The sequence below is a fragment of the Puccinia triticina genome, chromosome 18A (genome assembly GCF_026914185.1).
Source record: "Puccinia triticina chromosome 18A, complete sequence".
Lineage (NCBI taxonomy): Eukaryota > Fungi > Basidiomycota > Pucciniomycetes > Pucciniales > Pucciniaceae > Puccinia > Puccinia triticina.
Genome location: NC_070575.1, coordinates 1,821,617 through 1,834,106, shown reverse-complemented (window position 1 = coordinate 1,834,106; position 12,490 = coordinate 1,821,617). Strand labels below are relative to the sequence as shown.

General features: G+C 52.3%; 4 protein-coding genes across 4 annotated transcripts; all 4 read right to left on the bottom strand.

The window, feature by feature from the left end:
- Nucleotides 1-2,972: 2,972 nt before the first annotated feature.
- Nucleotides 2,973-3,943, bottom strand: PtA15_18A237 (uncharacterized protein; the record flags this gene model as incomplete). The annotated part of the gene is made up of 4 exons (XM_053164756.1): nucleotides 2,973-3,503; nucleotides 3,589-3,679; nucleotides 3,755-3,806; nucleotides 3,892-3,943. 4 exons carry the CDS (start codon nucleotides 3,941-3,943, stop codon nucleotides 2,973-2,975), a joined length of 726 nt encoding a protein of 241 aa, XP_053028734.1.
- A 1,306-nt stretch (nucleotides 3,944-5,249) lies between these two features.
- On the bottom strand, nucleotides 5,250-6,547 carry PtA15_18A236 (uncharacterized protein; the record flags this gene model as incomplete). The annotated part of the gene is made up of 4 exons (XM_053164755.1): nucleotides 5,250-5,686; nucleotides 5,748-5,946; nucleotides 6,008-6,316; nucleotides 6,413-6,547. The coding sequence occupies 4 exons, from the start codon at nucleotides 6,545-6,547 to the stop codon at nucleotides 5,250-5,252; spliced, it is 1,080 nt and encodes a 359-aa protein (XP_053028733.1).
- A 2,382-nt stretch (nucleotides 6,548-8,929) lies between these two features.
- PtA15_18A235 (uncharacterized protein) lies at nucleotides 8,930-9,672 on the bottom strand (the record flags this gene model as incomplete). The annotated part of the gene is made up of 2 exons (XM_053164754.1): nucleotides 8,930-8,983; nucleotides 9,046-9,672. 2 exons carry the CDS (start codon nucleotides 9,670-9,672, stop codon nucleotides 8,930-8,932), a joined length of 681 nt encoding a protein of 226 aa, XP_053028732.1.
- Nucleotides 9,673-10,420: 748 nt separating this feature from the next.
- On the bottom strand, nucleotides 10,421-12,490 carry PtA15_18A234 (uncharacterized protein; the record flags this gene model as incomplete). The annotated part of the gene is made up of 1 exon (XM_053164753.1): nucleotides 10,421-12,490. The coding sequence occupies one exon, from the start codon at nucleotides 12,488-12,490 to the stop codon at nucleotides 10,421-10,423; it is 2,070 nt and encodes a 689-aa protein (XP_053028731.1).

Below are 12,490 nucleotides of genomic sequence, written 5' to 3'. Positions count from 1 at the left end.
GTGACAGCCAACTGCCGCGCAGTTTTTGGATCTACGCTTTTCTATGGGCAAATCATGTGCTAAACAGAGTCCCTAACAAAGCTAGTAAAGGAAAAACTCCGTACGAGGCTATGTTCAATCGACCACCAAGCTTTGACACCTTCCGCATTTTTGGGTCGAAAGCTTTTATCCATGTACCTGTGGAGAAGCGAGATAAACTCGACGACAGGGCACAAGAAGCATACGTTGTGGCGCACCTGGAATCTAGTAAGGGATGGCTGTTCTACCTTCCCTCGACCGGAAAGTTTATTTCATCGGCCATGGTGCGCTTTGTGGACTCCATCCCAAGAGTTACGGTCACAAAACAAGCAATTCCTCCACCGGTCAATACAGTTTCATCGAAAGAAAAAATGTCTTTAGATTTCATAGCAAGGCAAATTAGTCTTGGAAATTTTGTCAACGAAGTTGAATTCGACAACCAGGAATTTTTGATCGACGCGGTCCTTCAAACGTGCTCTTTCTATGGGGTTGATATTCCAAAGACCTATAAGCAAGCCATGAAATCTTCGGATAAGGCAGCATGGGCTAACGCAATATCCGAAGAATTGTCAAATCTTCTCGAGATGGATGTCTGGGTTGCGAAGTTGATGCCAGAGGACAAGAAGCCTCTGGATGGACGCTGGGTGTTTGCTAAGAAATCTGGCAACGATGGGAACACCACGCGATACAAAGCGCGATATGTGGCTAAGGGTTTCCGGCAAGTTGCCGGTAGAGATTTCAACGAGACTTTTGCGCCCACCGCGACTTTTGTGTCCCTGCGGCTACTATTGACTATCGCTGCCAGGTTTAATTGGCGTGTTCATAGTTTCGATTTTGTAGCTGCCTATCTCAATTCCCCCATTGACGAGGAAGTCTGGGTAAAGCCGCCAGAGGGAGTCAATCTGCCGAAAGGACATGCCTTTCTTCTGAAGAAGGCTCTGTACGGTACCAGGCAAGCGGCCAGGTGTTGGTGGCTGCATTTGCGAGGCATTCTGGACAAGCTCGACTATTCACCATCGCAATATGACAATAGCCTTTATATACTGCGTCATGCGACGGAGACAGAGGTTATTTGGATACATGTCGATGATGGGGTGGTGACCGCCTCGAATGAAGATCTGCTCAAGAAATTGGAAATTGATCTCAAAGATGTCTTGAAAATCAAATGGTCGGCGCAACTGGACTCTATCGTAGGCCTTAGCATACAACGAACATCCGAAGGTTTTGTGCTGTTGCAGCCAAAACTGATCACGACACTTCTGGATGAAGAGTGGGACGGTGTACAGGTAGCGAAGACACCTCTCCCTCCTAACTTCAATGCTCCCACCGAAGAAGGTGACCCGTCGACATCTTCGAAATACCTCCATGTCCTAGGCATGATGAGCTATCTTGCGGTAGGAACTCGGCCGGATATAGCGTTCTCAGTCAATTATTTGGCACGTTTCTCTGCCAAACCAAGTGTTCAACACTGGAAGGGTGTCCAGCACCTTGTTAACTACATAGCTGGTAGCGCTGAACAAAAACTTTGCCTTTTTCCAGACAGAAACCCGAAGGCCCTTACAACTTACTGTGATGCTTCCTGGGGCGGTGAATTTTCGAGATCATCTTATGGCGTGTTGATCCTCTTTCTAGGTTGTCCAATACTCTGGGTGGCGCGTCGTCAAACGACAGTGGCTGCCTCGACATGCCACGCAGAATATATGGCACTGGGAGCGGCCACACGTCACACGCTCTGGATTCGCCATCTCCTTCAAGATGTCCTCAAGGCAAACTTTGTTGGTCACTTGCACTGCGACAATCAGTCGGCGGTAAGGGTAGGTACTGATGATGCGTCCAATAAGCGGACGCGTCATACAGATCGTGACTTCTACATCACCAATGAAGCGCTGTATAGAAAGCTAATTACGTTGACGTGGGTTCCCACTGCTGATCAGAAGGCTGATGTTTTTACCAAGAGCCTGCCACCAGAGCTTTTCCGTAGGATGCGAGGTTTTCTTCTACGGGATGATTAGCTTAATCTTTTTCTCTCCTTTCTTACATCTATCTCATTCTCTGCTGTTGATGATACTTCTCCTTTTTGGTTTTTCCTCTCGGCTTATATTTTTTCTTCCTGTTGTCCTGTTTTTTTTAGCTTTTGGCACGATTCCTTTTTGTACATAGGGTCTCGAGTCTAGGCGAGGGGGTGGCTGTTGTGACCTGACACAGAAGGTCACAGTCTGTGACACTCGCCCGCCCTCGAGACCGGTTATTAGCGGGAAACTAGCTGCAGAGCTAGTTTCTCCACTTGCATTATCATTCTCACTGTTCCGGTCATCTCACTCGCGACAGTCTCGCTTCAGCTGAACCCAGCAGTGTTTTGCCACTCCACGGGTAAGGGGACAGCCGGTGCGGCGAGGTCCACCCCGGCCTGCTTTTCCTACGCAGGCGGCGTTTCAGCTACAGGCACGTCCACCCCAACCTCTCCCAGCTCAAATACACCACATGCGAAAGATGTGATGTCCCGGAAACCGCAGATCACTGCTTGCTCCAGGTTCGAAGGAGCTAGGGCGACAGCGCGAAAGCTCCTTCGCAAGGAACGAGCACACCCGCTCACCAGCAGGAAACTTCGCGACAATCCCCGAGCATTCGGAGCCATCGAGGCTGTCCTCACCATCTCGGCACGCCCTCCACCATCCCGCTCGGAGAGGGATCACGCGCGACAGGACCTTTTCCCCAGCCTCATATTTTCTTGTTTTTCCTTCCCGATCTTCCTCCTCTCTCCCCAAATTCTGCCCAGGTTCTTCCGTGTGTTGACCGTGCTTGCATTGTCTTCAGATCCCCCACGATTGTTCTGACGTTGTTTTTGGTATGTCGAAGGTCAACCCACGACGGCCGTTTCTCTACATGCTTATTCATAGTGCGCAACATCAAAACAAATCTACACTTTAAAAAAATGAGGGGATTAGTTGATGCATCTAGTCCAGATCCATGCTTTGAGTGGCGGGAACCAGGGCGGATTTTCGCGCGACTTGAGACTTGACTTTGATTTTCGTCTTAGCCTTCTCGGGGTGCGCCCGAGAGGCGAGAGGGGCTGAGACGAGCGCCTTGGAGATGGCATGAGCGAGATCGACGTCCGGATGGTCGTCTTCCTCGGCGACCGGATCCATCTCGAGGTCTTCAGTCGGGGTCTTCTTCGGCGTTCTGCCCGCTTTCGTCTCCGCTTCCCGGGCGGCGATCACTGCCAGACGGCTCTCTGCCGCCGCGACCGCCTTCTGTGTCACTTCGTCGTCCCTCAAGCCAAGCACATGGCGGTCCTTGACCACCTCGACGGCCATGCTCTTGCGAACAACCGGCGCTGCGGCGGCCATGCGTGCTGAGTAGAATGCCTTCTCCCGCTTGGCTTTGATCGCTGCTACTCGGTCGATCGCGCTGATGGTCGTCTGGACCAGCTCTCGGTCGTACTTCACAGGAACGTTTCGACGTTTCTCGAATTCCAGCGTCGAGTCCTAGGGGAGATTCTATCGTTAGTCTGGCCATCATATGGCATCCAGAAACAAATCGGCCAAGAATGTAATCCGGATGTTGTCTTACAATCGCCATCTCTTTACCAGCAGCCTTGCGGAATGCCTTGGTCCATCGAACTTTACGGGGATTGCGTTTCATCTTGAAGTTCTTGTGGCATCTGGAAATCAATTTTTTCCGAGTGTTGGTTAATTATAAAGGCCTGTGCCGCGCTTTCTTCCGGATGATAGCTTACTTTGATCGACAGAAACGAAACGTCTTGGCATCGTTTCGAACAAACATGGTGCCTGCACAGACATGTCCAAACAAAACAAAACATAATCATAAACTTGCATGCAAGAATAGGGATAGGATCAGCTATGTTTTTCTTACCATGACCAGGATAGACATTGGCACCACAAAAATAGCACTTCTCGATTCTCATAGTAGTCGGTCGGGTTCTTCGTGGATAAGGACGGCCGGCCGAGAGGGTAGTTTTGCTTGACTGTTTCGCTGATAACCTTCGGCGGTGTGTAGTCTAACCAGGCGGAGAGTTGCGGTGTCGACCGACTTGTCAACTTGCATATCCAGCAGGTGATCAGCTGCTGACGTGCTGCGCCGCAGCCGGCGGGAGTCTGCACGGCCGGGGGGCGGGGACAGGCGGGGATTCAGATCACGGGAATGGGAGGGAAGTGGATATTCAGTCTCTCTCTCTCTCAGGGAGAGCAGGCACAGGAAACCCGCCAGCGAATGGGTCTACATCCCGGGGCCTCGCCGCCGCGACCCAGACCCACATCCGACAGACCCGCAGACATCAACAGCAGCGCGATCCATCGATCGGCATCGGGACCACGCCAGCCGCCAGCCGCCAGCCGCTTGTTGCTGGCGCTGTAACTGTTTTCGTGCGGGCTGTGGCCGGTGCCGATGGCCGGTGCCGATGGCTCGGGCGGCAATGATCCTGGGCGGACAGCGACATAAGTATGTGTCGATCTCGAAGGTGCCGACCGCGCTGGTCGGAGGCGAGGCCGGCAGCGGTCGTACTCGGGGGCTGCAGCGGGGCGGTGAGGAAAGAGGGGGGAGTGGACAAACCTTAACTGAGTCCGAAGGTGGAGGCGCTTCGCGTTCGGCCTCCCTCGGAAGGTACTTAGTCAAGTTAGGAAGTGGATAGCCTATGGAGCGCAGTGCTGGAGCTGTCTTCGTGTTACACTGGTCTGTCGCAGATGACTACGGACGGGTACACTGGTAGCACATCGTAAAGGGACAGGAAGATCGAAGACACAAGCCAAGATCTGAAGAGCCCCTCCAACCCCTCCCCCATGTCACCTCCCACCACCTCCATCACCCTCGAGCATTCTCAGAGACCTGCAAGTGTATTTCTTTCAGTACAACAAGTATACCAGCACCGCCCATAGATCGTACATACAACAACAAGCTTACATACAGGCATGTAAAAACCACAGTCTGTTTTTTTTTGTGTTTTGGGATACTGAACGAGAAAGGAAAGAGATAATTGTGTGTGTGTTTGTGGGGGTAGGAGTACATGCATAGACTAGGCGGGCGGCGGAGAGCCCGGAGGGAAACGTGTGCAAAGCTTGTGTGGTTTGGGGTACGAACAACGAGAAGGAGGACAAGGGGGGTGATGGATCCGATACGAAGCGCTGTCAGTCGTGCAAGGCGTTTTTGTGAGCGGAAAGAGTCAAAAGAAAAGAAGAGCGAATGGAAAGGCGATCGGGAGCGATAGCGGGGGATTCCTATGGATGGAATGGGGGCAGAAGGCGCCAATAGAAAGAAGGAAGAACAAAGAAGGGGGCGCGCAGGGCGAGGTTGGGGAGGAGGGGGAGAAGATTTCCAGGCCGGGCGGGGTTGGTGGACAGGCTAGAGGACCCCAAGAGGAGGACGGTGAGCGGATATTTTCTGAGGACCTGCACGCAATCCGCAGGGTGTCTTCTTTTGATCTTGGGCGCGGTTTTGTTCTCGGGGCAGGCGAAGGAGGGCAGAGATGGAGCGAGGTAGTTCTGGAGAGCAGAGATGTATGTGTGTGTGGGGTCGGGCGAGGGCGGGGGGTTTTCTGGGGATAACGGTGGGGAAGGAAAGTGGATGTATTTCGTCGCTGATTCGGTCGTTTGTTTCTTGTGGGGGAGGACAGGTGTCGGGCTTGAAGCGCTCAGAAAGGATGGTCGCGGATCATCTGTTGAAAGGAAGACATGAGGATGAGTGAGAAGGCCAAAAAGTGGGGGAGCGGCAGGGACGGACCCTCTCGCCCATGGGGCTAAGCTTCCTCCTGGGGGGCCCGGCGGCGCGTTTGCTAGCGTCGCCGCCGCCGAACGAGCTGAACAGGGAGCCCGATCTGCCCCGGCGATTGGCCTCGGATTGGGCGGGCTTATCATCGGCAGGGGAGGGGTCGATGGGGCTGTAGGTGTTGGTGTAGGTGGGCAGCTCGAAGGCGCGCTGGGAAGGAGATCGGCTGGTCAGCCGGGGGTAAAAGAGAGGGGGGGGGATGGTGGCTTACTCTGAAGGCGGGTCCGCCGACGCTGGTCCGTCTGGTGGGCGCACTCGCGCCGCTCATCGAGGTGGGCCCGGGGCCGGCGGGGGTGTGGGTGAGGGAGGGGGAGGAGTTGGGGATCTGGATGGGCTGGACGGCGGTGGCGGTGGCCGAGCCGGGCCATCTGAAGGAGCTGGTGAGGCCGGAGAGGGAGTCGGAGAGGCTGGTCTGGCGGGAGTGGGGTGATCCGGCGGGGTGGTTCCAGTCGATGGGGCTGAACTTGGGGTCGACGGGGGAGGCGATGGAGGAGGCGGGGGAGCCGCTAAGCGTGCTGGTCTCGTGATGGGTGGCCAGGGAGGAGTAGGAGGGCGAGACGCTGGCGGTGCTGCTGCTGCTCGCGGTGCTGCTGCTGAGCGAGTTGTGGCGGCCGACCGACGGGCTCGGCGGCGCTGCTGTGCTCGGGATCGAGAACAGCGAGGAGAGGAAGGAGGCTCGCCGCTCGTTCGTCGACACCGCCGGGGAGGCTGGCGGTGGACAGTCCTTGGCTGGCTGGTTTGCGGAGGACATGGCTTGTTTCTGTGGATGGTGTGTTGGTGGTGGTGGTGGGCTCTGCTGCTGGGGATGGGGACGGGCGTTTCTTATATTTATGTGAGCAGGGAGGATGAGCGGGCAGGGTGGGGCGGTGGGGTAAGCTTCGGCTAGGAGGGCAGAGGAGCACGCCACTTGGCCTTGGGGACGGGGTTCGGGTGGGCTGTACGCTTTGTTGTGGTTCTAAGATGACATCACTCTGCTCTAGGAGGTATGTATTGTATTTATTTCTTTCTTTCGAGACTGGGCTCTGGGAATGGATGGAGCTGGAAGTGTGTTGGGGTGTGTTTGTTTTAAAGAACGCTGTTTTTTCGAGGCGAGCGCAATCCAGGCCATTTCGAGTGTGGCCTGGGAGACCGCGCAGCACACGCCCCGGGGGACTGGCTTACATAAGAGGGGAGAGAGTGTGAGCGAGTCTGAGCAGCTTCGTCGCTCGTCCGAGCAAATCCAAGTGTGCGAGGCTCCAGTGGAGGGCGGCGGTTGCGCTGGAGGGCTGTTCCCATGATGCTGCTTCAGCTGGCTGACTGTCTGTTGTGCGGGGGCAAGTGCGGGCGTATCCTCCGCGGAAAGTGTCCGTTAATTGGTTTTGCTTCATTAGTGTATTTCGATAAGAACGCGGTCAGCTGACACTGCCCTCATTCTTCGCCAGCATTACATGAGTCTGACCATCCACCCTTTTATGTATACATATGCTTCTGCTTCTGCTTCTGCTTCGATCAGCGCCTGCCGTGCTCAAGCCACGACGGCAGCGGACCTTTGAAGGAAAAGAGGCCTGGCCCCGTCGGCACAAACAACAAGCCCACGACGACATGGTCTGTTTGCCGTCTGACACGAGCGAGCTTCGAGAGGAGACCCATGCCCTCGATCACCTGCTCAACGGTCTGCCCAGAGGCTCACTCAGCCATCCACACCGCCGAAGACTCATCCAATTCCAGGCCGACTGACGACTTCGTGAGGGGATTGGTCAGCTCAATACATATCAACAGGCTCACATGACGATCGACAATCGGCCACGCAATTCCTCCGTTATGTAACCAGCTCGGGAACCTTAATAACCTTGATATGTTTGTGGCTTACCCCGCCTTTCGAATGACGTACATACATATTACACTGGTTGTTGTTGACCAACTGCCAGCAGTGCCAAGCCTCGAAAGTCTTGGGTGTGCCCCGAGCAGGCTCGAGTCGCCAGAGTGGATCTGGCCAACCCAGCCACAGGCCCTGCTGGATCCAGCCACATCCGGGGCAGAAAGTACAACGCGTTGATGTGGAGAGAGCCGGCCGGAAGTCGCCCCGAAAAACATGAACAACTTGCGTGGATCGCTGGCTCCCGTGATGCATGGATCCAAAGCAGTGGCACGAAAACAGGAGAACATGGCCAAAGAAACACCCACCTCCTTCCTCTCCAAAACACCCAACCCCACACCATATTAAACTCTGGGCCCCTGTGTGCTACAACACAGGTGCACAAACGGTGAATTGCGGGGCCGTGGACGACACGTATTGGGGTCTGTTTGTGGCCCATCAATACGCGCGTACCCCACACGTTCCGACCAAAGACTTGCACCATGCACCCCACACACCACGGCACTGGACCAGGCCCCACAAAACACCACGCACGTCCAACCCCCGAACCAATCTCAAGGGATCCGGGACTCTGTATGGACATGAGGAGATCAGAAATGGGCACCAGGGTTGTGCGTATTTATAAGAGCTGTTCACAATCACATGGTAGAGGTGGTGACCGCATTAAGCGTGCAAGGTGGGATGCTGCTTGGTTTCATGGACGGACAAACCCATCTACAACGACGGATTGAATTTGACTCCAAAGATGGTGCAGCTCTAAGGATTGGTCTTCGCCGACTCTTGGACGTTTTGGCACGGTGAGAGGCCGGTAACCTTGTGGACTATGTGTAGTGGTCTATGTTATAGCGCTTGTTGCAAAGGCACCATGGTGGTGGCAAAAGACCTAAAATGTGCTGAAGTGAAAACCAAGCGCAAGAAGATTCTATCGGAATTCTTTTCGAGCAGCTTTGACAGCTCAAAACTGCGTCCCACGAACCGCGACGCGTCTTGAGCGCGGCTGTAAAATCTCCCTCCGTGTTCAGGCGCGGATGGATTGGGGTTTGCGACTGGGGAAGGACCTGAGTAAGGGAGCGACTTCTCCGAAAGCATGCCGTGTGATCATATTCTCATATATGGATTGAATTACAAGGGTAGCTGATTCTATTAAGGTGGTGGAACAAGATTCTGAGATCACCATTTATAAAGAAAAATATACAAGAAAAGTATCAATTTTTTTTATCCGAAGATGAGCAGGATATCCATGAATAACTGCTTCCGATTCAACAAGCTCGATTGATTTCATTGCAGCTGGGCCCTGCAGCGAGGGCATGAAGTATCTTTGAGAACCCATCTCTGAAGTATTTTTAAAAAAAAGTTAGTGAAGGGGTCACTCCTTGAATAAAGAAAAGACTCACGGAGAGGCAGCTGCGGTGGTAGTGATGATTTGGGTTGCATCTGAGGATAATAAGCTGGGAGTCCGTAGAGTACTTAGACAGGCATATCAAGCAGCTGGCCGGGCCATCGGGAGGGTTTGGAGAGACAAGATGAGCCGGAGGGGGAATGATGGTGGGACGACTGATGCTCTCAGACAACCGGAGGCGACGGAAGCGTTCATTCAAACCATCGACAAAACTAGCCACGGCATCGACGAGCTCATCGGTGAACAAAGCGATCCATTGGGGACTGGCCGAGTCCAGTATCGTGACGACTGGGTGATGGGCTTGGGGGACTAGGCGGGTCTGGATCCACAGCAGTTCCAGAAAGTGGCTGGCGTCCCGCCGGACCCGGATAGTGATGGGCAAGCCCTCCAGGAAGTCCCGCACCCGCTTCTGCTGCTCGGGGTCCCGATCGAGGCTCCCCATCAGGGCCGGCGGCATCGAATAGAACGGAGCCAACTCTCGCAGCACAAACTTCAGGGTCACAGGGGGCGCCTGGGCTTCGGCCGGGACTGCTTCGCCTGCGGAAGCGCCCGCTGCGGGGGCCGAGTCTGCTTGAACAATGTTGCTTCCTTCACCATCCGGATGCAACAGCTGCTGATCCATTTTTCTTCGCGAGGGTTTGTTTGTAGGATGGAAGGGCTGTACTGGGGAATTCGGGAGGAGATTGGTATGGGCTGATTGGAAAGTCTTGAAGGTGAAGGGGAAAAGTAGTGGGTGGGGTGAATAGCACGAGTCCTTAAATACTATCCAGCTGCTGCTGCTTGAAGCTGAGCTCTCTACCCCAGTGACCCAAAATATGCTTCCTCAGTCATACTATCATACTAACGGGTACATATCAGCATCTACCTACCTCAGGAGAGGCCAACTGAGGCGACATTTCTCTCGCTCAGTCGTCTTCGGGGGACACCACCTTGCAAGCTCGTGCTGCTCGCGACGCGGTTTTCCTCCCTCAACCACTGTCTGGCCCACTCTGGTTGTCTCCTTGCGCCCCTCTTTCGGTGGCATGCGGAAGGCAAGTATCGAAGGCTTTCAAAACCAACATCAACACCCAGCTGTCAGACGGTTCATCAACGAAAATCACCAATGGCACATGTCACATGTGACGGCTTGACTTCACAAGCAAGAAGAAATGTCGGGTAGGCATACAAAAGTGAGAGAAGGAGAAATGGTGGCGACACAAAAGACTGCCCAAGCAAGCTATGCCGGCCCCGGGAGACAAAAATCTGCTGCGAATGTGTTGAGTAGCTGGTGCCTCGGTGATTGAAGCCCACCCTCAACTTTCCGTCTCAGGTTTGTTGGCTCGCGCATCGTATTCACCGCTGCCACCGCCTTTTCGTCTTATGAATACCGATTATTCAGCTTTCTTTTTGTCAACTTGATCTATGAGCAACTTTCCAATTCTTTGAAATTCAGCATAACCAGATTTGATTCTTTGCAAGATGGTATCTAAAGATTTGACTTTATCCTGATCATGTTTGTATATGTATTTGAAAGCCAGTTTGGATTTTGGATTGTCTAAATCTGTCGCGTCTGCTCTGTAATCTGCTCTGTTTAAAATTTGCAGGATCTTGACAAATTTGGTCTCTTTCTCAAACTCTGGGTCATCTCGGGATAGGCTTCGCAACCGTGAGATTTCATCGAGCTCCTCATCAGTGAAGGTTGGCGGGAATTCCTTGCTTTCTTTTTGAGGAACCCAAAACTTTAAGTCTGTATGCGCTAATTGGTTGGCAAGTATTAAGAGGTGATGGTTAATATGATCGCTCCTTTTCAACAAGACGTGCTCGACTGCGAATTTCTCAACTTCATTTCTGGGAAGCTCTTCAAGTTTTGAATCAGATTTCAGCTGTGTCAATAAATTTGCTTCCTTTTCGGTGAGCGGGATTCCCCTTCGTTCCATGGATTCTAGAGCTTCAGCGGCGTATCGGAATCTGGTCTTCACTGATAGGGAAAGTGGGTCGAATGCGAGCTCTCCAACCTTTTCTAAAGCTTCGATATGATTCTGGGCTGTTTCGAGTAGCTGGGTATGCTTGTGAAATTCTCTTGTGCGCTCAACTTGAGCATCGTACTCCTTGGCCCATTCTTCGATTTGATCGGTTTGGACCTGGCGTGGTGTTAGATTGAGGTTGTAGAAGTCCTTGAGTACCCGGATTTTATCGTATATGACTTCTTCTTCGAATGAAAGCTTGGGCTTCATGCCCAACATAAAAAGTGTTTTCATGCACGAGATCATACTCTGCGCTTCATTCCTTTCATTCAAGAGATACCGAATCTCCCTGCTCATCTTCCTATCCAGGCCAAAACTGTTCGGGAAATCCTGTCCATCTTTCATCTTCTCCAAATGAAATAAGAGCTTTATCTCATCTTTGTTCAATTCTTTTCCTTCATTTTCTCTTTCCTCCAGCTGGCTCAGTGCTTGAACCACTTCAGTCATTTTTGGATCGGCCGGTTTGCTATCCATAGCCCTGGAATATGCTTCCTTCAATTTCTGGATCTTTCTCACTTGCCTTTGCGTCGCTGTCTGACTAGATATTTCGGCAATTAAATTGTAATCATCAGGGGTTAGGTAGGATTCACCAGCTAACATGTGCTCAATGAGTTGAGCCTCTTGTTCTGAAAATTTAAAGCCTCTTGTTTCAACGATTGTTAACCGGTTTATTGCAGTCCATTGTTCCTTATTCGCAAGGGCTTTCAATTCTTGAAAATTCCTCCTTAGTTTGCTTAATTTGCGGGAAAGTTTTGTTGATTTCCATTTATCGCGTTTGAAGAGATAGAGGTAAAGGTCGCCGAATTTAGACCACCAACTTTTCAACTCGAAATCCTGTTGGGCTGATTTAACGATTTTCAAGAGTTCCATCCGAAGTGGCCCTGCTCGTGCTTCTTTCACGATGAGTGGACGTAACCTCTTGATTCCATTACGTGTTCCATGTTTTTTGAACTCTTTTACAAGCCGATCTTTCAATTCATTTTGGAACGCTTCAATGGTCTCTATTTCTTGCAGGAAAGAGGATTGGGTTCGTGTATGATATTTATTGAGAGCCTCAAGATTCGAATGGTCTTGCATAGATCTAGTGAGCAATTCATCCCTAACAAGCAAGTCTTGATACGTGCGAGGTGGACGCTCGACGTGAAAGTAGTGAGGCCAATAAATATATTTTGTGCTCGTTGGCATGTGCAATTCACGCGAAACTGTGCCTGATTCCGCGTCGTCCTTCAACTTCAAGACACCCGTGCTGCTACCTGAGGTCGCGACAGCTTCTTGTACACCACGAACATCCTCTTGGACTTTGGAATTCGGAATTGGCGACGTGTTGGTAGCGAAGTCAAAATTTAAAAGTATGATCAAGCTTATCATCATAATTTTGGGCCATTTGATAGCGGGCCTGGATCTATCCAAACTACGGGAAACCTGTGAAGTAGTCAT